This window comes from Alligator mississippiensis, chromosome 13 (assembly GCF_030867095.1).
Source record: "Alligator mississippiensis isolate rAllMis1 chromosome 13, rAllMis1, whole genome shotgun sequence".
Lineage (NCBI taxonomy): Eukaryota > Metazoa > Chordata > Crocodylia > Alligatoridae > Alligator > Alligator mississippiensis.
In genome coordinates, this window is record NC_081836.1 from 23,684,887 (window position 1) to 23,711,345 (window position 26,459).

The following is a 26,459-nucleotide window of genomic DNA, read 5'->3' on the forward strand; positions in this document are numbered from 1 at the left end:
CCCGCCGGGTTGACTCTGGCAAGGGACACAGTGTTGAGGGGCCTGAACAGGACCCGCTCATCACTCATTATACACCCGAATGCCGCGGGGTGCAGATACACTTCCCTCTCTTTTGAGGCTCCGTCTTCGGAAGCTCCCTCTTCTCCCTTCAGTGAAAGACGTCCACTGATAAACCTCTCAACCGTTCCGCCCGCCTGGTGGTAAGCGATATGCGCCTCCAGTTCCATAAAGCTTTCTACTTGGTGTTTTCCACTGCGCCAAGGGCAGTTCTTAACTAATTCTAGCTCCAGCGTGCCTTCCCCTGATCCCATCCTCGTCGCCATGTGCGGGCCGGGAGCGGTCCAAGGCCCTCGGGGGCGCGCGGCGGGCTGTGGCCAGCAGCCTTGGCATGTGGGTTGGGGAATGCAGGCCGGCGGACTAGAATTAGGCACGGACGCTTAGCAGTTGATTAAAGATTATTTTACTTACACCGTAGATGGTCGCGGTGCAGGCAGGAAAACTTGCTTGAGTTGCAGTTACAGACAGGAAAGAAGAAAAGCGGACAAGAGTTCTAAACTCGCGAACTCTAGCCCAATCCGGCTGAAGGCTCTAAAAACGTGAGCCCGTCGTGTCAACCGAAGAAAACAACTCGGAGAAGAGCTCTGGATACACTCACACGAAGTTTGCTAGGCTCCATGGAACTTGCACGCAGGGAAGGGGTTCGTCGAGGGATCGTTCAGCGACGGGGAGAGGCCAGAGGTTGATCAGACCCCTATAGCCTTCTTAAGGCACGCGCTGGGTTTGATAGGCTCCACAACGCTTAGAGTTCTTTACAAGACATGAAGCCCTCCTCCTCCAGATGGTTGTGGAGTCCTCCCTTGCGGGGTTCTCCTCGGAGTTCTCCAACTCGGGCAGAAACCGCTCAAGCCTCTTATATGGCTACCAAGCCAATCGCTAGCTGCCACATGGGAATAATTTAGAACTGGCCAACAGTGGGACACAAATTTGTATGCGGGTGGCGGGAACTCCTTTGCACTGTGCATTTCTCTTTGCAACTGAGAAATGCACCCTGCAAAGGAAGCTCCGAGTGGCGGGAAATAATTTAGCAGTGCCAAAGCACACACAAACAAAATCACGCCCTTGGGTTGTGACAGGTAAGTGGCACAAAAATGGCCCCTGGCTGCCAGAGGGGAGGCGAGAATGAAATAATAGAGTGAGAGATACTAAATTGGTCTCTTGCTTTCTGAGCTTGCAGTGGCTGAGAATGCTGTGGAAACAGAAGGCTCACTCCAGCAAGCTCGGCACTAACTATCCAGAGCTTGTCAGAGAATTTGTCACCTCTCCCCCATTTACAAATTGGTCTGTCTTGGCAAGCTTGCATTTATAAAGTAGCAGCTTTCATGATCAAAATAGTTCTGCATTCAGTGGGCAAAGCTCTGAAATTCTGAAGGCACCTTATTTACACTTTAAAATGTAGGCTTTAAAATGTAGTTGAATATGAAATAGATTACTACAAATAGTCCAATGGCCCAGGTGACATCTACTTTGCCAGTCAAACTTCTTTGCACTGTTTAAAGCATGCAACAGAATTCCATCCTGCTCTCAGGATGAGACTGGAGGTCTTGGAAGATGGGCAGCAGGTAACTGGGGCTTTACCTAGGCATGGACTTGGACTACATCCAGGACTTGCGTGCCTCTGCTGCCTAAGGGCACTTTGTGTCCAAAAGCTTGTCTAACATCTGTCCCCAATGTACAAAGTATTACCAAACCAACCTTGCTTCTCTCCGACCCCTGGATTACAACTTTCCTCTCTCCTGCTCCCTGTAGCAGCACTGAATCAGTTAAGGATGCTGATATTTTTATCACTATCCTTCTTCAGAGCTAAGGTTGCCAACCCTGTCTGAATCTACTGGGGAGGTGTTATAATACGATGTAAGGACATTAATGACTGATCTACTGTACTGTACTCAGGAAGGCAAATGCACATTACTATTACATTTAAAAAACTCACTGGACTACTATATCAATTGGATTCAACATTTAATATTTATTTGAATGAATGCCCTATCATTTATCTCCTGGGTGACTCTCAGCAGTGTCCTGGAGATTTATGCCTAATTCCCGGAGACTGCCGGGCGATGCTGGAGGGCTGGCAACCCTACTGGGAGCAATTGTTCCCGGTGTGCGGTGCCGGCGCAGGAGGGGCCTTGGGAAGCCTGGATTTCCTCGGTCGGTGTCCAAAGGGAAGGCCGCTCGGGCCAAGCGCTCAACCCCGGAGGGGAGACGACGGCTTTGGAGACGTGGATATTTGTAAGTGGCCCCGGGCCCTCTGCGACTCAGTGACGCGGTGGGGGGGAGGGTTTGCGTCACGGTTTTCAGCTTTCCCCTCACGTCAGAGGCGAAGAAATTCATGTTTGCTCAACGGGGCGGCGGAGGTTCCCCGCTGCCCCGGGCTGTGGGGAGCGCCACGGGCCTCAAGACACGGGCTGAAGTGGTTGGCAACACAGGCCCGCCCCGCCAAGGGCCGCGGGGACAGGGGGAGGCCGGAGCGAGGCGCCGCTCGCGGGGCGCGGGGTCGGTCTCGGTCTCGGTCTCGGTCTCGGCGCTGCGGCTCCGGCGGGCTCACACGGGCCGCCCGCCCCGCCCCGCCCCGCCCCGCCCCGCCGGATCCCGACTGCGGCGCCGGGGCTGCCTCCGCCCCGCGCCGGATCGTCGCTGCCTGGAGCCCGGTAGGTGCCGCGTCGATGGGGGGAGGTGGCGGCGCGGCGCCGGGCGCCGGGCCCTGGGCTCAGGGCCGGGCAGAGTCGGGCACTCGCTTGTCCGTCGCCCCTGGCCCGACTCAACCCGAGGCCGCCGCGGGCCGTGCCGGGAGCTGCCGGCCGGGCGGCCAGGGACTACTGCAGCCTGCGGGGAGGTACTGCTTCCCCGGCTGCGGAGCCGGCCCGCTCGGAGATGGCGGGGCCAGGCCGGGGCCCACAGGCGTCCGTGCCCCGGCTGCCCCGGCAGTCACAGTCCCTGGCGGGGCCGCGCTGCGCCCGGCGCTCCAGGCAGCCTGGCTTCTCCCGCGACCTGCCGCCGCCAAGCGACCGCCCGCCCCGAGGCGGACCCGCCCGGGCCCGCATCGCAGCCCGGCTGAGAACAGACCAGAGCAATCCGACCCGGGGAGTAACCCCCTCCTTCGCCTTGGGCCGTGGGGTGGGCTCGAGCTCATGGCCATTCAGCCCCCGTGTGTGAACGGCTGTCCCACGCCTGTTCGGAAGCAAGTCAAAGCCCACAACAGCAACCAGTCCTGGGTAAACCATCCGCTGGTTCTAGCCTGTCCTGCACCTGTTTTACTGGGAGTCAATCCACCAGGTTAAACCTGAACCCCTTGCCTGTTTGTAACCAGCCTTGAGGCCGGTTCCCACAGGCCCCTTCTGTGTGGGGAATTGAGGTGAAGCTTAAGGTCTTGTTAATGATCATAGAATAAGAATGACAAGGCCATAAGGGACATGCAGAGTGCCCAAGCTAACGTGAGAGGGATGGGGGTGAGGAGGGGAATGCAACTAGGTCACATAAATACAGTGTTAGCCTCCTACCCCCCCAGGGGTGGGGGAAGGGAGGGGGTCGTGATGCTGAGAGAGAAAAGAAGATACAAACAAACCCATACAAAGGTCCACAATGTGGAGGGGGTGAGCTGAACAAACAAATCACTCAGTCCATGGAGTCCTACTGCGGGGGTCTGTGCTGGGTGGAGTGGAGTAGTCTGTGGTTGAGAATAAGTCTCAGAGTCCATTAGGTGCAGAGGGGGTTCAGGTGGTCCTCTCTGGGTCTGGTCTAGTGGCGGTCGGTCTGGCAGGGTTGGCATACTGGCGCTGGCCTGTGATGTGTTTGACCTAGATGTCATGGGACCAGCAGATGGTGTCAGATACCATGAATCGCCACATCAGCTTGGCGTAGCAGCGGGAGATGCAGCAGGCACACAGGACTGTCTCGTTGCTGGGGTCCCAGGCTCCAAGCGCTCCCACATTGAGCGCAATGACCCTCATGTTGTAGCTGCGGCTCCTCAGGATGTTGGCCAGTGGGGTGTATTTCTGCTTGCGACCCTGGGTTTCGGTGAAGGCTTGGCACTGGTTCTCAAAGCAGATGGTCATGTCCACTATCATGACCTTCTTGGCCTCCTTGTCAGTGATGACGATGTTGGGGCGCATCTGGCTCTCACAGCCCGATGACCTTTGCTGGACAGTCCTGAACAGTGTTGTACTGGAGCTGCCAGGCTCTGGCATGCTGCCTGCAGGCACACAGCATGTGGGGGAGGGACTGAGGTGAAGCTTAAGATCTTTCCTACACATGTAAGTTTACCTGCTTTAACACCACTGCTCTACTAGGCACCCTGCAGTGGGGTTCAGATGTGAGTTCGGTCATGGTGCATTGTGAATTCTGTTAGTATGGAAGACATTAACTTTTGAGGTACATGCTGTGAGGACAAATGTTTCTAGTCATGCTAGTGCCCAGTTAGTCCTGCATGTGATAGTCACAGAACCAGCCAGAGATGCTATTTGAGACTTGATTTTTGGTGAGCAATGAGAACCTCAAGAACTATGTATACCAGATAACCTTGGATTAAGGGATTAGAAGTAGAGACATCTTAAAGGAAAGGTTATGCACAAATAGAAAAATAACTAGTTCACTTGCCAAAATATACCCTTCTGAAATTGAGAACCTTCATTACAGAAGTGAGCTGGACTGAGGGGCTCTGGGATTTGAATGGAGTGGAGGCTTGGAATGGCTTTAAACCAAAGGTGCAAAACCAAAAGGTGCAAGCAAGAGAAAGGCTCCAGATCTAATTAACCAAACCATCCCAAGGAAGATCTTGGCATAGGCAGAGATGCTGTAAGGAATAGGGAGGAGGGAAAAAGAACTGCTTGCCAAGGAAAGCTATCTCATGAAAGTCAAGAAGTATAGAGACCCAGGGATATCTGCAAAACCTGAGCTTAGTAAGACCTTACAAAAGATATGAAATTGTAAAAGGTTCTTCAACCATAAAAGTAGTGGTTCACCGACACATTCGTCCGATACCGGATCGGTACCGATATAAAGAAAACTGGCTGTATTGGAAATGGCTCAATGGGGCTGATAAATGCCTGTGCTGCATGCAGCCCCAGCGCAACACTCAGGCAGCAAGAAGCAGAGGTGGCAGCATGGAGAGCTGCGTGCAGCTGGTAAGTCTGTTGTGGTAGAAGGGGAGGGGGGAGGGAAGGAGTGTGGGGGGGTACAGATCAATGTCCCCCATGGTGAGGGAGGGAGCAGGAACAGGCACTTTCCAGACAGGGCGGGGCAGGGGTGGCCAGAGCTACAGCTCATGGTGGGGGGGAAGGCGACTCCCATTGCTTCTTGCACCCTGGGAGGGCTCGGGGCAGGGGGAGGTGGGTGTCCCCCAGATCTAGGCGGGGCAGGGTGGGGTGGTGCGGGCTGCGCGGGGCTCTTCTTGGCAGGGGCTGGGCTCGGAGCAGGCACCAGTGGTGCTGGGAGGATGCTGCATCCACCCCAAATTTGGCTGCTGGTCTGATCCCAGCACTGATGCCACCAGCCGCTTGGCGCAGCCCTGCCTCAAATGCCCTGTCTTCACCCATATGCTGGGAAGAGCTGGGGCTGTGCCAGACGGCTGGCAGCAGCGGCGCTGGGAGCAGAGTGGTAGTAAAATATGGAGTGGATGCAGCATCCTCCCAGCGCCACCGGTGTCTGCTCCGAGCTCAGCCCTCATCGAGAAGGGCCCCGCGCAGCCCCAGCTGCAGCCCACCCAACCCCGCTCTGCACAGATCCGGGGGACACATGCTTCCCCCCCCCCGGTGCCCTCCCAGGGTGCAAGCAGCAGCGGGAACCGCCTCCTCCCCATGAACCACAGTTCTGGCCCCCGCTCCCCCTCTGCCTGAGCAGCCCCTGCCCCCTCCCTCACTGCGGGGGGCATTGATCTGCCCCCCATGCCCCTTCCCTCCCCCTCCCCTTCCACCACAACAGACTTACCAGCTGGAGGCAACTGTATCGGAAATTGGATTGGTATTGGCTGATATGCCTCCTTAAATATCGGCTATCAATATCTGCCCAAAAAATCTTTATTGGTGCATGCCTAACCATAAGAATAAGAGGAGAACCAGGACAGAAAAAAATGTCACCTTGAAAGGAAGGTATAGTAGAAATTAAAAGCATATGGCTTAAACTGAATGCTTTGCCTCAGTTTTCAAAATGGATGATGGTTTTGAACATGGAGTTTTATTAAACTAGGAAGGTAAATGGGATTGATGATGTGGAAATTGCCACAGGTGGAGTGAAAGCAGAGCTCAAAGAGTTTAAAGCATTTAAGTTGGAGAAAGGGATAGCTTCCCTCCTGAAAAGACTGGCACATGAAATTGCAAGTCTGGTAGCTCATATTTTTTAATAGAGCTATTAAGTCAGGGCTGATATCATGTCATTGTAACTGCAGTACTTACATTTGAGAAGGTGGAGAAAGGGATTGGTCCAAGCAACTAAAGGCCTATTAGTCTGATCTTAATGAAACACAAAGCTTTTGTTGAATGTATAATTGAAGACATGAAGGTAAATTGAAAATGGTGAAAATGCAGCATGGTTTTACTGATATTGCGTTCTTTGATATCATGTCATATGGGATGCCGTTAGTTAAACTAGAGAAGATGGGGTTTAGTGAAAGAAATGTAGGGTAAATGAAGAACTGATTTAAGGGTAGATAGCAACAAGTAACATTGAAAGAGGAAATATCAGGTTGGAAGGAGGTTAGTAGTGCAGATCTACCAGGATTTATCTTGGGACCAGTCTTCTTTTAATATTTCCATTAATGGCCTTGGCACAAAAAAGTCAGAGTAAACTAATGAAACCTGCTGATGACTAAAAGATGGACATTACCAGTACCAGTGGTTCTCAACCTTTTCAGCCTTAAGGGATCCGTCCATAAGTTTTTCTGAATTTAGCGGCAGCCTGGGCTGCTGGTTGAGATTTACTGAGCCAGAATCCAAATTCAGAATAGTTACAGAGGGCTGCCTTGAGACTAAAATGTTTTGAGAAACACTTATCTAACTGGTGCCAGGGGAGAGCGAGGTGGGCACAGGACCTTACCCTGCACTACCCCCTGCTTTTTACCACCTGCCCCCATTACCTCTGGGTCTCTACTTGATGGTGGTCCCTTTGAGTCCTGTGCTGCTTTTGCTATTCAGGAAGTGGAACAAGATATTAGTGTCTGTGTAAGATACCTTAATATCACTATACCTGCTGCATCTACAGTCGATGTACTGGTATCGCTTTAGATCAGTAAAATAGTTTCCAAATAGTTCTAAAATAGTGGAATGAAAGGTATGTGTAGAGGCAGAGCTGTCTCTAGGGGTGTGTGGGGCCCAGGGCATATCAGCCTGCGTAGGGCCGGGGGAGTGGGGGCAGTGCCTGCCTGCAGAACCTGGCAGTGGCGGAGGGGGGGCGGAGCGTGGCGGCGACCACCTGCAGAAGCTGCCACCGGTTGCAGTGGTGGGGCCTGTATTGCACTGTCTGCGGGGCCTCCCAAAGTGCAGGGCCCAGGGTGGTCACCCCGATTTACCCCGCCCCACCGCCCCGGAATGGCCCTGTGTACAGGAAGCCTTAGTGACCTGTCCAGGATTACACAATTAGAGTAGTATCAGGGCTGTGATGCCAAAAGTGACAGTTTCCAGTCTTGCACACTAAGTGCTAGATTTATTGTACTAGGCACCTGCTTGTCAGGTGTCCTCAATTTTATCAAAATAGTAAGAGAGTGCACACAGGAAGTTACCATTAGTTATGCTACATTCTCTAAATTCACCCCCTAACTTACTTTAAGGTCACGCTGTCCAACTGGTGGTTTCTGGGCTGTATGCAGCCTGCAAGGAGTTAAATTGCGGCCTGAGCTCTCATCTGACTGCTGATCCATGCATTGTGCCAACTGCAACAGCAGTCAGAGTCTTTGGGCTCCCCCCTCCCTCTTCTGGCAGCTGAGCCATGCAGTGCAGGGAGCTGAGAGTGAGACCGGGCCAAGTGGGTAGGGGAAGGGGGAGATGTGGATTAGGACTGTGCAAGGCAATGGTGGGTGCCATGTGTGGCCATGGCTTCCAGGGTTTGTGGTCCTTGGGGGCTTAGCAGGCGGACAGCCCAACTTTAAGGTATATGTTTTTCGTATGTCCTTACCTATAATCTGAAAGGGAGTGTTTTGTATTCTAGGAGATTTTAACAACAATTCTTTAAAATACAGGAAATTACTGTGACTGTTGCAGGACCTGTATTGTGCTTTAAGTTGATCCCACAGCAAGAGTTCTGTGGTTGCAAGCAGTGATGTGATAATGCAGTGTAGCTGCTGTTTAATATTAACATGCCTGTTTTTATCTGCTTTGTTTGTATGAAGAGATCAATGTTTGCCAAGAGGGAAAAGGGCAAAATGAATTAGATGGGGGGGGGGCTGAGGGGGGCCGCGGTGTATGTAACTTCCCATTTTCAGGCTTCTGAACTGGTACACTTAGAACACTGAGAGTAAACCCAAACCAGGCCATGGTGAAACACTGTTTCCCCAGGTTATGAAGCTGCTTAAAACCAGATGGGTAAAGGAAGTAGAAAATAATTAAATAGAAGCAAGTTTTGTGTTGCAGTTCTTGAGTATATCATCTTAATACTTGTCCCTGTGACCTTGTAAAATAGATTGTTGGTATCTTAACTTTTCTTTACCAAATCTTAATTCAATATTCTTCCAAAAGCAATTGAAATTATATTTTATAAGAAAAGCATTTTATAACTAAATATCTTAAAACAAGGAACCCAGCAATGGGATGTGCAGCATGGGGGAGCTGCAGGGGTTAGTGCAGCCATCACTCTCCTCCTCCATTGTCCCCGCTCCTGCTGTTCACACGGAGCTTCATACCCTGAATTTCAGTGGCAGACCCTACCCCTAAATTGCCTGTCCCTCCAGGAGCCCCACCAGTCCAGGTGACATGGGTCTCTGGTCAAGATCCAGCCTGTGGGCCATATATTTGACACCGCTGTCTTAATAATTCAGAGCTAAATCTTGCAGGGTTTTGTGCAGGCACAGCTCTCTAAAATAAACTTGAGGCTTGACTGCAGTAAATACTGCAGGATCGGGGCCTTGTTCATAGTTTTGGAAGCCTGCTTGCACTATTTGTATTTTCAGGAAGGGTCAGTCTGTTTCCTCTTTTTGGTTGCAATATTTACACTGTTCTCATGCTGCAATTCCTGCTAGGAGATAAACTGAGACTGTGTGAATTGGAAAGAAGCTTGATTGTCATCAACTATCTTAGGTCTTTTGAATGCTGAGCAAAGCACAAACCTGTTTTAGCTATTAAAATGAACGTATGTAGCATAGCTGCCACAGGGGGCCATACTGAACTTTATCAATAAGACGCAGATTTCTTTGAGGGGAGTCAGAACACTGCACGTTCAACATAAAGGGAAAATTAAGATCATTCTCAGCTGTTATGTCATTACCTTGGGCTCATTAATTTTGTGGAAGAGTTTTCTGTGCACTGTTTAATTTTGGGGGTGCATCTTATACTGGCAAAAGATGCCCATCTGACAGTTTTGGAGACTGGAGGCCTACGTGTAGCCTTAGAACAGGTGCAGCATGAGCAGTCCTGATGCAAGCTTCTCCTATGCCTCTAATCTGGCCTGAATACTTCCCCTCTATCGGACGCTGGTCAGACCGCAGTTGGAATACTGCATTCAGTTTTGGGCGCCACACTTCAAGAGAGATGTGGATAACCTGGAGAGGGTCCAGAGAAGGGCAACTCGTATGGTTAGGGGCTTGCAGGCCAGGCCCTATGAGGAGAGACTGGGGCACCTGGACCCCTTCAGCCTCTGCAAGAGAAGGTTGAGTGGCAACCTTGTGGCTGCCTATAAGTTCATCATGGGGGCACAGAAAGGAATTGGTGAGGTTTTATTCACCAAGGCGCCCCCGGGGGTTACAAGAAATAATGGCCACAAGCTAGCAGAGAGCAGATTTAGACTAGACATTAGGAAGAACTTCTTCACAATTAGAATGGCCAAGGTCTGGAATGGGCTCCCAAGGGAGGTGGTGCTCTCCCCTACCCTGGGGGTCTTCAAGAGGAGGTTAGGTAGGCATCTAGCTGGGGTCATCTAGACCCAGCACTCTTTCCTGCCTATGCAGAGGGTCGGACTCGATGATCTATTGAGGTCTCTTCTGACCCTAGAATCTATGAAACTATGAAGGGGGCCACTGCAGGACCAGGCCTAGAGAGGTTTTGCTAGTACAGGTTTCCCTCGATTTATGTGGTACATGCATTCCTGGAGAACCGCGCATAAATCGAATTCTCATAAAGCGAACCCACATTATAATGTAACAACTAGGGATAGGTTCCCATGGCAGGGAGGGAGGGAGTGAGGCTGGGACTAGGGAAGGGAGTGAGGCTGGGACTAGGGAAGGGGCACGGGGAGGGGTGTCACTCCTGGGGCTGCACAAGGGAGCAAAGCAGAGAGAATTGTCAGTGGGTGCAGGGTGGGAGGGCACGGCTCTTGCTGTAGGAGGGGTTGGGGTGAATGGGGACAGGCAGAGCTCAGGGGTCAGGGGGGCAGGTGGAGCATGGTACAACCCAGCAGTTGCAGGCAGCCGGCACCGGCCACTCTCGAGAATGCTGCAGCAGGGGCTGGGGTGAGTGGGGCCCTGTGATACCAGGGTCTCGCAGCCTGTTCCCCTCCCCCCACAGACTTACCTGCTTGGGTGGGGGGGGGGGGGGCACCTATACCACTCACATAAGAGCGAATTTACCTTGCATATAACAAATTGTGGGTCTAAAATGCTCATTGCATAAGAGCAAATTTGCATATACAGAACTACACAGGTGCTGGCCCCAGCAGTATAAAAAGCTGCCCTTGGCAAGCAGCTCAGGGAACTTCTGAGGCCCAACCAGTTGGTATCTGGGGACAGTAGCCCCTTGTGCCAGCTGGACTGCTGAAGCAGCCCTAACCTAGAGTGGCCCCTGCACCCTCTACTCACTGGAATGGGGGCTGCTGCCTGGCTGTGACCTGCTACCACCTGCAACAGCATCTGCCCCCTTGGACCTGCAGCCCTATTGCTGCACGCTTGCCAGACCTGGATGGGATGCCCCTGCTCTGCCATCTGGGCAGCTATCACCCAGAAGATGTGCTTCTTGTGATGGCCTGCTTTGAACTGTCAAAGTGTGTCCTCTTGGCCCCAAATGTCCAAAAGGTCAGCTACCACATCTCCCTCCAGCTGAGTCTCCAGTGCTGGCCCTGGTCAGGCTCCTCTGCCCCGGTCTTGCCACTTGTCTCATCAGCAGACATCCTGGTGTTCTGTCTTTAAAACTTGCAAATTGTCTGATAAGAAACCCAAATTGTCTCATTAAAATACCCAAAATAGTGTACTTCCGAGTAGAGCCGGGTGACAGCCCGAGTGGCCCGGGGCTGCCTGAAGGCGCATAGCTCCGTGCTGAGCTGGGCCGGACCCACGACAAGTGGCATAGGCGGTGCTGGGTCCGAGGCAGCCAGGGCCGTGCTGTGTTGCAGGGGGGCTCCAATAGCAGCAGGCCCTGAGCGCCCGGACGGCCACTGCTGCTACCAGTGGGGGGGTGGGGGGGAGTGGGGGCTAAGGCCCTTGCGGGGATCCATGCCCTGCAACTGGCCCCACCACCACACAACCCCAAGCCCACAGTCCCCCCACACATCCACAGCCCCACCTCTGCCCAAAATCCCCCCCCTCACCCTCAGTCCCTACTTACCAGGGACAGCACCCGGGTCACACCGCCTTGCATTGCTCCTGCTTGCTCCACACACGAATGCAGCGTGCTAGGGCAGCAGGGGGCACCATAGAGATGCTCTGGATGGATGCCAGAGCATCTCTGGAGGTCCAAGCCCCGGTTTGCCTCAGGGCATGGTGGGGAACCATGTCCTGCGCCACTTTTCTCCGGAGTGTTTCTTTTTTTGATACCTGGAAATCCAGGTAACTGGTTTGAGATGCCACAACAGGCACATGCGTGCTTGTCTCGAAGCACCCTATAAGTGCAGGTGTAGGCTATACCATCGCAACAAAATGCTGTCAGTGTAGATTGTGCAAGATCCCATAATAAAATAGGCCTTTGACAAAAACACTCTTTTTTTGATCAGCATCTCTGCACCTGGACCAGAGTTTGTGTTGGAATAAAAATATTGTGAAAATCTCAGCACTAATTAACCAACATCTTATATTGGCAAAAGTTTTGAGCATGTAGTAGGTGCCTGTGTAAGGTAGCAGATTCGGCTTTGTGACTATTTCAGCCTCTCAGCTGAGACTGTCAACAAGGGAGGCAGAAGTGCCCGTTGTTGCACGCTCACTCCTCCTTTCCCTCCAATATGAACTTTTCTCCATTTGAAACTGGATTGAAACTCTCCCTAACCCATTTAATATGAACAGTCAAACAGTTCGCATATTTTCACAGCATCTAATCCGGATTTGAGCTGGTCTTTTGCTTGATGATATTAAAGACTTCACTGTTCAAAACTGTGCATCTGAGTGGATGTCCTGTCAAATGCCATTATTCACAGTTCATCTTTGCAGTGTGAGCTTTTCAAACAGAGTAAAGCATGGTGGCTGAAACATTGGTTTATTTTACTTTGTTCCCTGACCGCTAATTATTTATTAACATCCAAACCAATGCATTGAGGGTGTGCATACATTACTTCTGCCTTTATTATTTAACTGAAGTATACTTCAAATTCCCCAGGAAAAAATTGACATTGTTTTTTCAAAGGTGGTTTGGGACTTAAGTAATTATTGGGAGAGAAGAAGTAGATTCTTCCATATAGGCTGTCAAGACTAGATGAATAATTGTGTTAAACAATAAGCCGTCATCCCTCAGAAATCTCCCACATTTCTTCCCAAAGCCACACAACAAGAGTAGGTATAATGTTTATGATAGTGAATAAATAAACAAACAATGTTAATTCCTGTAGAAAATTACTTTAATATTGATTTAATTAAGGTCAGAGAATTAAGGTTGTCATATGAAAAGAACTGAAGTTGTGGAATGGTTTATAAATAGCTTAAAGTATAAAGGGATCCTTTTTTTCTCTCTCTTTATTTCCTTGATGCTTTGCCCATCGTTAGTATAACATAACATTTTTAAAAGCCTTTACTGCATCCATCTAATTCTAGGGTTCTATCAGGTCTTGCTTTTCACTGATGTACCTTGCTTTTCACTGATGTACCTTGAAAAACTTGCAAGATATATAGGCAGACTCCAACTGCATCATAGCATTGCAGTGTTTTAGTGATTTGGGGACCTCAAGGCTAAGGGAAGGCACAGTGCCTATTCTAATTTAATGGATAATTATTATGTTTTATGTCTGTCTGATATTAAAAATAAGGTCACAGCCAGGAAGATGGTGTGAGCTAAGATGAAAGTAAAACTCTTTGGTGGCATGGTTGACTAGATGTAGTGGGTTTTTTTAAGTTCTGTGCTGTAGCAGGAGGGGTGAAAGTTCTAGGATTCTCCTTGAAATCCCTTGTGATCACCAGGGATCTTGGTTTTCCCTGATAAAAAAAAATCACAAATTCCCTGATAAAATATCGCAAATTCTCTGATAAAACCCCTCAAATCCATGATAAAAATTAAAGGCCCCCCATGGCGCCCCCATGGCCCTGCTAGTGCTCCTCACTTCTCCCTCCAGCCTCCCCAGTCCTGCTCGTACCCCTTAGTCCTCCCACAACAGCCCCCTAGCCCCACACATGCAGGCAGAGGCACAGACAAACACACACACAGACATACATACAACCCCCAGCAAGTAGGTGTGTGTGGAGGGATGGGGGGAGAAGAAGGGGTTGGGGAGACAAATGGAGAATGGGGGAGAAGGAGTGTATCTTTTCTGCCTGCTCCTGGGGGGGGGGGGGGGGTTGGGTTAGGGCAGCAGTGCCCCTCTACGGGCCACACACGTGCCGCCTGGCTGGGGAGGAGGGAAGCTTGCATGCAACGGCTGCCACCACACCATCTCTACTGTGGGGGAAGCTGGCTGGGGGCTGATGGAGCGAGGATGTGCTGGGGGACGACATGGAGAGCCTGCCGGCCAGTGGGAACTCCTAGTGGGGCTTTCCCATGGGCAGGCGAACAGGCAGGGGGGTGGGGAACAGAGTGTGACCCAGGGCATGGCAGCGGAGGGGCAAGGGGCACTGTTGGCCACACGTGACACACCACGGTGCTTCCCTACCCCCCACCTCGGCCCACTCCCAGGATCAGGGCTGGAGGGGGCAAGGGCAGTGGTGCCCTTCTGCGGGCCTCACATGTACTGCCCGGCTGGAGGGGAAGAAGGGATGTACTCAGCAGCCACCATCACCACTACTGCATCACTGCCACTGCACCTTGCTCTGCTTGCCCATGGCCGGTGGCGGGAAAGCTGCACAGGACATGGTGGTGGATGGCAGCCGCTGTATGCAATTCCCCTCACTCCCCCCCTGGCCAGGCAGGCATGTGCAGCTTGCAGAGGGGCACCGCTGCCCTCGCCCCCCTGGCCCTGCTCCGGGTAAGTGGTGCGGGGCACAGCGGTGGTGGTGCAGTAGTTCTGGCATGCAGTGGCTGCTACTGCACTGTCCCTGCTGCTGCAGGTGGCTGCCACCACACCGCCGCCAGCTGCTGCCCCCACACTGCATTTCCGTTCACATGCGGCAGCAGCCACCAGCACCACTGCACCGCCACTGCCATGTGCTGTGCTGCTTGCCTAGAGCAGGGTGGAGGGCAACAGTGTCCGTCTGCAGGCCTCCATGCCTGCTTGGCCGGGGGGTGGGGTTCGCACACGGCGGTCGCCACCACACCCTGTGTCCTGTGTGGCTTTCCCACCGCCAACTGCAATCAAGCAGCATGAAGTGTAGTGGCAGCGGGTCAGTGGTGGCGGCAGGTGCCGCATGCAAGCTCCCTCGCGCCCCGCGCGCCCCCCCCCCCCCCCAGCTGGGCAGTGCATGTGTGGCCCTCAGAGGGGCACTGCTGCCCTCGGCCCCCCGGCCCTGTTCCTGGGAGAAGGCACAGAATGAGCTGAGGTGGGGGGCTGGCAGTGCCCCTTGACCCTTCACCACTGTGCCCTGGGGTGTGCTCTGTCCCCCCTCTTCGCCTGCCTACCCGCCTGCCCGGGCTGAAGGAGGGGAATGTGTTGGGGAAGGCACTCCATGTCTTCCCCCAACACATCCTCACTCCCTCAGCCCCCAGCCAGCTTCCCCTCTAGCCCTAGCCCTACCCTGCAACCGCCAAGCCCCACTTACTTCCAGGAATGAAGAAGCCTGATCCTGAGGCAGCCTCCTGTAAGTGAGAGCGTTGGGTCCTGCACTTTCGCCTGCCCCCTCCGGGCAGGACTGGGGCTTTTCCACCCCTTTTGCAAACAGCTCTTGCAGGCTGGAACTCAGCCAGCCTGCAGAGCTCTTTGCAAAAGGAGGAAATCCGCAGGTTTCCCTGCTAAAAGGGAAAACCTGCATTTTTTCCAATTAAACTGGGAAATTCGTGGTTAACTCCGTTTTTCCTTGGGAAACAGGAAACCTAGATCCCTGGTGATTAGGTAATGCTGCTTCTCTCCCTGTAAAGTCTCTTCTAAAAAATATCAGCTCCTTGCAAGCATTGGCTTGAAGGGGTTGCTTACTAGTGACAAATGACCTCCTTTGACTGACCGTGGTGCCTCCCATCATACCATGTTGTTGACAGGGCAATTTGAAAGTAGCTTAGTATTTAATATCAAATAATCTTAATCTGCTTTCTGTTTTATCAAGAGCAAAGCCATTTTCATCAAGATTAGCTAAGAAGAAAAAAAAAGGTCTTGATGTATTAAAGTCCTTGCCTTGCAAGAACTACTGCTTTTTATAGAAACTCGAAGCATTATACATAGTCTCAAAGACTGTGGTTACCAATAGCAATTGCTTAGACAAACAAAAGTACTATGGCATTGAAACACAGAGTACAGTGTCTGTTAAGCGTCCCTTCCACGTTCTTGAATATGCTGTGCTGCTGTTTAGCCAACCAAACTAAAAACCATTCTACCTGAGAATGCTCTGAAAGTGTTCCACCACAGGCATAAGAATAAATTACTTAATGTGCTAGTTGTCTACATCATAGAAGTGGGTGTTTCTTATGCAGTTTGCATCTTTATTCATTGTGTACTTATGAAACAGTGGGTGGGACTGCACAGAAATTATCTTCCTTGTTATGTTAGTATAAGACTGATGCTGAAGCTGTGGTGGTCCAGAAATTATGCAGGAGGCAAGGATGTCTTAGGGTGATATTTTTTATTGGACCAACTATGTAGTTGAGATAAAGTTAAACTAATAAGACATTCTTCCTCAGATTCAAAAGCTAGTCTAACTTTATCTCAGCTACATAGTTAGTCCAGTAAAAAATATCACCTTAAGAAATACTTGCCTTACACAAAAATTATATTCAGAGTTCAAGCTTCCAAAGTCATCTTTAGCTGACCCAGTTGGGATCCCATCTGAAGGCTGCTGTGCGTATGGTTTGTTTCTCCTCTGCAATTAACCTTTAAAACAAACATTTCCAGAAAAAAGACACCCCTAAAGTTGGAGACAGCTATAATTTGGGCTTCAGTTACTTATGATATTACCATCCAGATCTACCAAAGTCTATCCTTGGTTTGCATTTCAGTGAAAGAAGTTGAGATCTGAGACTTCTCACATTTTCATTAGACGGAATGTAAGTACTATTTTTTGAAGTGTGGGTGCCATCTTAGTCCATTAATAAAACAGTGGGAAAGGAACAAACTTCAGTTTTTTTGTTGTTCACATATATGTGGGTTCATTGATCATGTTTATATAATAGAGAAAATTACCTTATTTCTGAATATATTGTTTTATGTGGCTTTGAGGCTAACCCCTAATGTTGCCTTTTAATAATGTACAGGTTTTTTGGAAGGGGAGAGATGCAGAGTGTAAAGAGAAAAATATTTGGTTAGATTTGCTATAGTTCTTTTACAGAGGTGTCATCTGAACACACTTGCACTTTAGGGACTGAGAATCCCTTGCGGTACTCTGTTTTGCATGTGCTTAGTTATTTCATGCTGTGTAGATTCTGGTTAATTCCCCTCTGTATACAAGGATGTAAGATGGCTTAGTTTGGTAGGAGTTCAACTCAAAACCTACTAAAAGGGTGCTCATACTGGAGAGGCAGAAAAAATGGTTTACTCAGCCTAGTTGGAAGGTTTTTACAGGCATGTTAGTTGGCATCAGTGTCAAAAATGCATTCAGTCTTGAATGCTCTAGGCTTGGAAACCTAGCGATCAACAGAACCTTTAAATTAACAACAAAGCAGTGATATTTTAAATGATCAAAGAGGAAAAGGCAAGGACTACAAATGTCCACAGTTTAAACTGGAGGTTATAGTCTCCCCAAGTTCTCGTAGCTGACTGGCAAATGTGGTCTGTGTAAGGTAATTTGTACATTCAGAATTTGAGTAGACTATAATAAGTGCTCCCTATGTTATAACATGACAGTTTTGGGGGGAATGAGAAATGGGTCACTTTCCCTAGGGTTATATTGGAATCTGCATTTCTGCATGCAAGGAAAAGATCAATCCTCCCTTTGCTAAGGAAAATGCATTGCATGTTTTCTTTCTCTCAGGCTGTTTTCTAACCAGCTTCTTCAGAGGCAAGAAATCGGTATTCCTGTTTTCCTTTGTGGCCGTTGGCCCCCATATTAGAGATGGCCTCAATAACCTGCCAAGTTTCCAGTTTAGTCATATTTTTGACAAATTGATTAGTACAAAAGTAGATGTAGAACTATTACACATTCCTGAGTCTTTCTTATTTCTGAAGAATCCTTCTAAGGGCTTATAGGTCTAGGTCTAACTAGACCTTCACCAAAACAAAGAGCCTGATGCAGGTGCTGGTGGACCCAGAGGTCGTGCGCCAGTTTGCAGCCTGTGAGCCAACTGGCACATCTACCTTGATGTTGCAGGGAGAATGGCAGAGCAGGGGTACAGCAGGGCCCCACTCCAGTGCCAGGTCAAGGCAAAAAATCCCTTCTTCAGGGATGTTATTAGAGCACAGCGACAGGGCACCCCACTGCGTGACATGGCCCACTACAGGTACCTCCAGCCACTAATGGAGGTACTGGGTTGGTGTGAACACCAAGGGACAGAGGCTCCAGGGCGTCCTTGCCTGTGGACATTTTGCCAACCACTGCTGTGAGTTGCAGGGGATCTAGGAACTCCAGTGGAGAAGATAGCAGAAATGCCCTGGTCATGTCATCTGCCAGTTCTGAGGAGGAGGATAGACTAAGGAGGTCAAAATCCACATCCGGCGTGTGAAGCACCTCTCATCTAAACTGACAGCTATAATTAGGTTGGGCTGTGAGGTGAAGTGGGGGAGGGGGACTTGCTCGCAGTGGGATCGCACCTGTTTACAGCCACTCAGGGCCTGCTACCCCCTGTGGTCAGGTACCCCTTCTCAGGTGTTTTGGTCTGACCACTTCTTTTCTGGTCGCAAGATTTGCTGGATGCATCTTTAGAGCAGCAAGCATTCTTAATTCACTCTGTTTCACACGTTTCTTGATTTTCAGCTCCAATTCCAACACTGCAACCCAGGGCACACAGACAGCCAAGGCAGGATGCAACTGATGCATGAACCGACAAGCTGGTGGTTGCCCTCAGGGAATGTGAGCAGTAGCTGTGTGAACTGGTCAGACGGGTCCATCATGCTACAGGAAGCATCATGGCCATCCAGTGTGAAAGGAGCCATGATTAGTCCAGGAGGCATTCTAAGACCCAGCAGGACTGGCAAATACTGATGGTTGTACTGGTAATGATTCTATGCCTGGTGGTCATTGGCCCCAGTGCTGCCCCTGCCCCTGCTCCTGCCCCTGCCCCTGCCAAGGAGCACCAATGGCAAGCACAAATCTGTGCTCTGCGATCCTGTAGTTCTCTGTCAAGCTCTGAATGAAAGTCGACCTTAGGGCCAGGTTCTTTTAGTTAAAATTAACTATTGATTTTTTTTTCACTATTCCTGTGCTGTTGTACTAAGTGAGCCGTTATAGTAATTGTTATAGTAATGGCATTGTTATTGCCATTGTGTTTTTTAACACTTCATGCACCGTTATAAGAATTCAGAGTAATTCATACTGATTAGAAATCACTATCTTAAAGGAGTTGTTCTATTATTTGTTTCCCTTTTTTATTATTGTTGGTTGTAGATAAAGGTTTCTGTTTGCTTTGTTGGATTTTTTATTTCATACTTTCTCTTTTTAAGAGGGGGACTGTGGATGGGGTAGGGGTTGCTAGCTTATAGAAGGTTGGGGGGGAAGTTGTTTGTTGACTACTGGTTAGCTTGATGCTGGACTCTGGTCAGCTTGATGCTGGACTCAGGTCACAATAATAAAATCTCAGGCCTTGAAAGCCCCAGCATCTCCACCACATCTAGATGTTGGTCCTTCACAGGCAAGGGACAGAAGCCTTTTGTGCAAGTTTGCAACATTGCGGAGATAAGATGCTCTGCATCAGGGGATACCTTTTGCAGCGCTGCACATCTCTGCCCCACATTGCTGAGGAGAACATTGCCACCAGCATCAACGCCTTCCTTGGCATGTGATAGAGCCTTCCCAACTCTGGGGACACAGGCTGGCTGCTCAATATAATTTTGAACTGTTTCCATCCCACCTCTCTGCATGCTGTAGGGGTGGGGAGGGAGGGGGGGGCAACCTGGAGCCAGGGGAAGTGCAGGTGGGCCACTCCTCAACAACCCTTCTCATGTCAGCAGACACACATGAACAAAAAATCCTTTTAATTTCACCTAAGCATTTATTTTATTGTCAGTAAACCAAAGCAGAACAGAAAAAAATAAAGGAACACAATGCCCACTCCCCTGATTTGCAACAGAAGCATTATCAAAGCATTAACAGCTAAAAACCCATCACCAATCATTGCCTCTTTCCCCCTGCCCTCTTTGCACCTTCTGTCTCACCCCCCTGCCTTCGTCCCTAAAGTGTAGTGGTGCTTACTAACAGCTAAAATCCCATCACTCGTCATTGACTCTTTTTCTCCTGCTGTGCCCTGTATGTCTCACCCTCCCTTTGGTTCTTAATGGTTGTGGCGCTCTCATCTGGCTAGAGGACAAGTGCCCCTCACTCACAGGCATAGTGCCTGTCACTGAGGTTGTTCCTATGTGGGTTGTTCCTATGTAGGGACCTCTGTGAAGCTCCTGGAAGAGTGGGACTGATCACAAATCGGGGCCAGGGTCATTTGTTTAAGGAGCTTCTGTCTAAACTTTCCCTCATGCCACTGGCTCCACTCAGCATGCTGACAGAACTTATCAGCCAGGTCAAGGAATTTTATTGTGCTGGCCCTGATGTCCCAGTGAGCTGCAGTCTTTCAGTCTTCAATCTTTCGGAACACCTTGCAGAGTTTGCCCTGCCAATCATCCATGTGATTCAGAGGCCACCACCAAAGTCTACATCATGCCTTCCCTTGATCGTTGCTTCCTGCAGCGGTGCTTGGGCATTTGCTCAAATCCTGTCCATGTCGGTTTCTGCGCTTCGGGTGCATGTTCCAAAATTCCAGCAGATTTCATAGACACTAGGGCTGGAAGGGACCTCAGAAGATCATCAGGTCCAGCCCCCTGCCCCAGGGGCAGAAAGTCAGCTAGGGTCAAAGGATCCCAGCAAGATAAGCGTCCAAACGTTTCTTAAGAGAGTCCAGAGTAGGAGCTTGAGCCACCTCTGGAGAGAGTCTATTCCAGGCCTTGGGGGCTCGAACAGTAAAGAAATTTTTCCTTACGTCCAGCCTAAAACGGTCTTGGAGGAATTTGTGACTGTTGGGCCTTGTCTTCCCTTGGGGCGCTCTGGTAAACAGGCATTCCCCCAGATCCTGAAGCACACCCCTTAGGTACTTATAGACTGCCACCAGGTCACCCCTGAGCCGGCACTTTTCCAGGTTGAAGAGTCCCATGGGTCTCAGCCTCTCATCGTAATGCCTATTCTTTTGCCCTCTAGAAATGCACGTGGCTTGCCTCTGGACTCTCTCAAGCTTCTCCACATGTTTCTCGAATTGTGGAGCCCACCAGGGCTGAGTACAGCAGGAAGATGACATCCTGAGGTTTGCTTGAGAAGCATCTATGGATACAAGCCAGAGTTTTGTTTGCTTTACCAGCTGTGACATCGCATTGGTGGCTCATGTTCATCTTGTGGTCAATTATGACCCCCAAGTCTCTTTCGGCCATGGTGCTAGCAAGTGTAGCACTGCCAAGCCTATAAGTGTGCTGCAGGTTTTTTTCCCCAAGGAGGAGTATCTGCATTTTTCTGTATTGAAGGTTATCAGGTTTATAACCACCCACTTTCTAAGCCCATCCAGGTCAGCCTGGATCACCAGCCTATCCTCAGGTGTAGATGCTCTACCCCAAAGTTTAGTGTCGTTGATGAACTTGGCCAGTCCACTTCTGACACCAGTGTCCACATCGTTAATAAAGATGTTGAAGAACACAGGTCCAAGGACGGGGCTTTAGGGGACACCACTAGTCACGGAGCGCCACAGTGATTCATTTCCGTCTACTACCACTCTCTGGGTCTGGCCTTGGAGGCAGTTCCCGAGCTACTGGACAGTGATGTAGCTGAAGCCACAGCTGGCCAATTTTTCCAAGAAGAGATCATGGGACACCAGATCAAAGGCTTTTTTGAAGTCCAGATATATTATGTCAATCTCTTTTCCCTTGTCCACGTGAGATGTCACCTGATCATAGAAGGAGATGAGATTGGTCAGGCAAGACCTACCCATAACAAACCTATGCTGGCTGTCCCTCAGGATGTTGCCATCAGCCAGCTTGTCGAGAACGGTCTCTTTGATAATTTTTCTAGAATCTTTCCAGGGATTGAGGTCAGGCTGATTGGCCTGTAGTTCCCCGGATATACTTTCCTCCCTTTCTTCAAGATGGACACCACATTAGCCTTCTTCCAATCTTCAGGTACTTCACCTGAGCGCCATGAGTTTTTGACTATCATTGCCAGTGGCTGGGCTATGACGCCTGCCAGCTCCTTAAGTACTCAGGGGTGCAATCTGTCAGGACCAGCTGACTTGAACATATCCAGCCTCTCAAGGTGTTTCTTTATGACCTCTACACCGACGCTGAGTATAAATTCCCCCTCCCCCTGGCCATCCTGCATCATGCTGGGGGGGCGGTCCCTTGGGGCTGATGAAAAACCAATGCAAAGTACCCATTAAGCAGGTTGGCTTTTTCCTGGGAGTCAGCTGTCAGTTGTCCCAATTGGTTTAGCAGGGGTCCAATGTTACCCTTGCTTTTCTTCCAACTCCCCACATATTTGAAAAAGGACTTTTAATTATCCTTGATATGTGTAGCCAGTTGGAGTTCAGTTGCAGCCTTGGCTTTCCTGGCTTGTTCCTTACAGATACAGGCCAGTGCAGAATATTCCTCCTTTGTGGTGATTTCTGTCTTCCATCCTTTATAAGCCTCTCTTTTTTGCCATAGGAGGTCCACGAATTCCCTGCTGAGCCAAGGGGGCTGCTGTGCCCTTTGGCTACCTTTCCTCCGAGATGGGATGGACATTGCTTGTGCTTTCAGAATCGCTCCCTTAAGGAGCAGCCACTCCTCTTGGACTCCCTTCCCTGTCGAGTCATGGCCCCTTAGGACCTCAACAACAAGCCTCCTGAGCTTATCAAAGTTGGCTTTCCTAAAGTTGAGGACTTCTGCGTTGCTGACCGACTTGCCAGCTTTGCGATGGATAGTACAAGTTACCAGTTTGTGGTCACTGTCTCCCAGTTTTCCTTTAATTCTTAGTTCACTGACTAGATCATCCCCTTTAGCCAGTACCAGGTCCAGCAGCGCTTTACCTCTTGTTGGTCCATAGACTTCTTGAGTCAGGCAGAGCTTGTCCACACACATGAAGAAGCTTTGTGACCGTTCATATTTGGCCGAGTGCTCATCCCATGAGATGTCGGGGTAGTTGAAGTCTCTCATGACAACCATGCACCAAGAGCGTGCAGCCTCAGCCAGTTCCCAGGCAAATACCTGATCTAGCTCTTGTTCCTGGTTTGGAGGTCTGTAGTAGACTCTTACTATTGTGTCCCCTGTGCCATGTTCCCTGTGTATTTTAACCCAGAGGGTCTCCGGTCATCCTCCCTGGGTGCCAATGTCAGCTTGCAGGGATGTGTAGCTTTCCTTGACATAGAGGGCTACACCCCACCACTTTTATCCTCACCATCTCTCCTGTACAGGGTATTGCTGTCTATATCTGTGGCCCAGTCATAGCTGGGTGCCCTATCCTGCTGGTTTTGTAGTGGTTGCCTAGTGGGCTTATTTGGCGGTTGTCCATGCAGCCCCCAGTGGGGTTAGTTTAAAGCCTGGTTAAAGATGTGGTAGCTGGTAACAGGAATTGGGGGGAAAAAAGTGTTGATAGTCAAAAATCTTGTCCTCACCCCCGACAGGCAACTTTAAGAGAAGGCCCATCACATCCACCCCCATGGATGTGAAACTGCAAGCAGCAGACATATTTGCCACTTCCATTGTTTACCCCCTCCCTCCCTCCCTCCTGCCTTGCTGTGCTTGGCCATGGTGCAAAGGTGGGGCTAGTTCCACATGCCATGTGCAACTTGATTGAAAGCAGCTGCTACTGGCCCTTCAGGCATACTCCCCCTCCCCTCCCGCCACAATGTCTGACCTATCAGTCGCTGGACTGTGCTCCTGGGGGTCTACAAAGTCGTTGGGGGGGGAGGAGAGGGGGGGAGGAGGAGGTAAATTTGGGTTCTTTAAGTTAGTTTTCTGCTCTGTGCCCACCTTTCTACGTCTGAGTGCTTGATGAATTTCAGGGGTAATCCTCAAAAAACCCAAACCCCAAGTTCTTACAAGATGGGCAGTGCTAATGGGAACTATTAAAAGAAGGGGCACAGGGACCTCATACTTGTCTTTCTTTCCCCAGCTTCTACCAGGTTTGGTGGGTTTGCTGGGGTGAAACTTCGTGGTGGGTCTGGTCATTGTTCTGCTAAGCGCTAGGTTCTGCACCCCCAGGGAGTGACAGGTTTCTGGGTTCATTGGACACCCCAAGTTTCTACAGGAGGGCGGTTACAGGGATGTGTAGGAATTGAAATGTAAAGAGCAGGGCTGGTAATACCATTAAGGCTAATCTTCTGCTACTTGCCACCCCTTAATTCAGGGTTTGGCTGTTTCAGTGTTCTTCTCAGTGCCCCCTTTTTTCTGCTGAACGTGTCATGGTAAAACAGGGTGTTTGGAGATTTCAGACAATTGGGATTGCAATTTTACTTGTTGCTTCTGGTGCCTCAATGCCTGGCATAGCTCTCAATGTATTAATGGGATCTATTAAAAAAAAAAGGGCATGGGGACCTTACACCAAGGGTGGGCAATTATTTTGGGCGGAGGGCCACTTACTGAGTTTTGGCAAGCCATCAAGGGCCACATGACAGGCAGCCAGGGGCAGATAAATATTATTTTCTAAATTTTTTTTTTTTAAGGGGCCCCACGGGCCAGATAGAATGGTCTGGCTGATCGCATCTGGCCCGTGGGCCACATTTTGCCCACCCCTGCCTTACACCCACCTTTCTTCCCCTAGCTTCTGCCAGGTTTGGGGGGTTGGTGGGGTGAAAATTTGTGGCAGGTCCGGTCATTGTTCCACAAGGCGCAGATGACAAGTTTCTGGGGTCATTGGACACCCCAAGTTGTTATAGGAGGCGCGTTTACAAGTATCTGAGCTGCGTAGGTTAGGAATTGAAATCTAAAGAGCATGACGCTTATAATGCTAATGACCCTATTCAAAAGTCCTAGCTAGTCAACCCCCTTAGCTCAAGTACATGGCGCTCTGAGGAAACAGTTGTTTTCTGCATAACAAGGAGGCTTTCTCCGACTCCTGATGGAATCAGTGATGAGAACCAGATGCTCTTGGACACCCTGAAGATGTCTAGCCAGAGAATGGAGGCACTTGATAATGCAGGCATTCAGCTATTGAACACAATATATGCTATGATGACCCTTGTACAGAGGCACCAAAGCAGGGTAGCAGCTTCAAATGCCTTGTTATGCAAGGCAATGTCCTGTCAGCTGCAATTTGAGAACCGAGAGGTAGACATGGATCTTGAAACTGACAGGGTTCTGTGAATCAACCGTACGTAGCAACGATCGCAAGGTCTGGGCACACGCAAGCAGCTCTGTCTGGTGAGAATGCATTGTACCTGTCTTGGAATAATCAACAGTGACTCGACACCTTCTGCATGAGCAGGGACACATTTTGCCACATAATCTTGATGTTGTCACTGCACACTGAGTGCCAGGAAACTGTCATGCGTCGCCCTGTCACACAGAAAAGAGGGTGACCATGGCCATCATGAAATTGGCCACCCCCATCAGCCTCTGCTTCATTGGAAATCAGTTCAGCATGGCTCCCTGCATGGCTGGGATGGTGATACATGAGATATGCCAGCTGCTGTAGGATGTCATGGCAAACAACTTCATTTGCCTCCAGAACCCCAGGGAAGTTGTTGAAGTCTTCAAGGCAATGGGATTCCCTAACTATGTGGGTGCATTGGACAGCACATACATCCCAGTCCTATCCCCATCCCAGGAGAGCCGGTCATTTGTCAACAGGAAGGGATTTGCCTCAGTGATCCTCCAAGCCGTAGTTGATTAAGGACACTTTGCTAACTTTTATATAGACTTGGCAGGCAGTGCTCTCAATACACGTATCCTTCGAAACTCGCTGCTGCCTGGCATGATAGAGAAAGAACTATATGCGCCGAGGGTCTCCAATGCAGTGATCCAGGGTGTTATGATGCCCCTGCTTATCATAACAGACACGGCTTACCCCCTCTTGCCCTGGCTCATGAACTCATATGTAGGCCAAGTTGCTGACTGGCAAAAGTCCATATTCAAGTACCATCTCAGCAAATGCCATATGACTGTTGAATGCATAAGGTAAAAGCACGGTGGAGGTCACTGAATTACAGACTTGAGGTGAAGCCAGAAAGCATTATCACTTTCATTGTGGCAGCCTGCATGCTCCACAATATTTGCGAGACCAGGGGGGAGGTTTTCAGCAAATCACGGCCTGAGGAAGTGCGGGAAGTGAGAGGGGCAGTGGCCAGACACAGACGTGGGCATGCAGGGCACAGTGCCCCCTTAGATCAGCAAGCAAATGGTGGTTGGGGAGCTATTGTGTGGAATTGCCCGGCCACACACATTCTGGCTGCTGGAGGTGGAGAGGGTGCTCAGTAGGCCACCGATCAATCAGCACTGAAAGCTAAAAAACATTCAGCATTTAGTAGTTACTGTTGACTGTTTTTATAAATAAATTTTTTTAAATTGTTGCAACGCTTCTGTCTGTCTCATAAGTACATTGTCTGTAGTGGGGGGCTCGGTCTGTGGTGACAGTGCTGCAAGCAGTGGGAAGCTGGAGACAGTTGAATTCTAAAGGTTTTCCTTTGCTTTGTGGCAGGGCGGGGGAGCTGGCTCTCAGGTCTGCAGTGACAGGCTAGAAGGCGGTG

General features: G+C 50.1%; 1 protein-coding gene across 4 annotated transcripts in view; it reads left to right on the forward strand.

The window, feature by feature from the left end:
• Positions 1-2,077: 2,077 nt before the first annotated feature.
• Positions 2,078-26,459, forward strand: part of CDIP1 (cell death inducing p53 target 1) — a 63,374-nt gene continuing 38,992 nt past the window's right edge. The window contains exons 1-2 of one of the 4 annotated variants that reach the window (XM_059716553.1): positions 2,347-2,708; positions 16,620-16,667. Coding sequence is in view for 1 of the 4 variants with exons in the window: in XM_006261743.4 (XP_006261805.2) it covers positions 2,090-2,289 (200 nt within the window). In the remaining 3 variants the exon portion in view is untranslated. Of the gene's footprint in view, positions 2,290-2,346; positions 2,709-7,971; positions 8,136-16,619; positions 16,668-26,459 lie in introns of those variants that run through there. The other 3 variants (XM_006261743.4, XM_014602268.3, XM_019489982.2) reach the window with 3 other exon arrangements.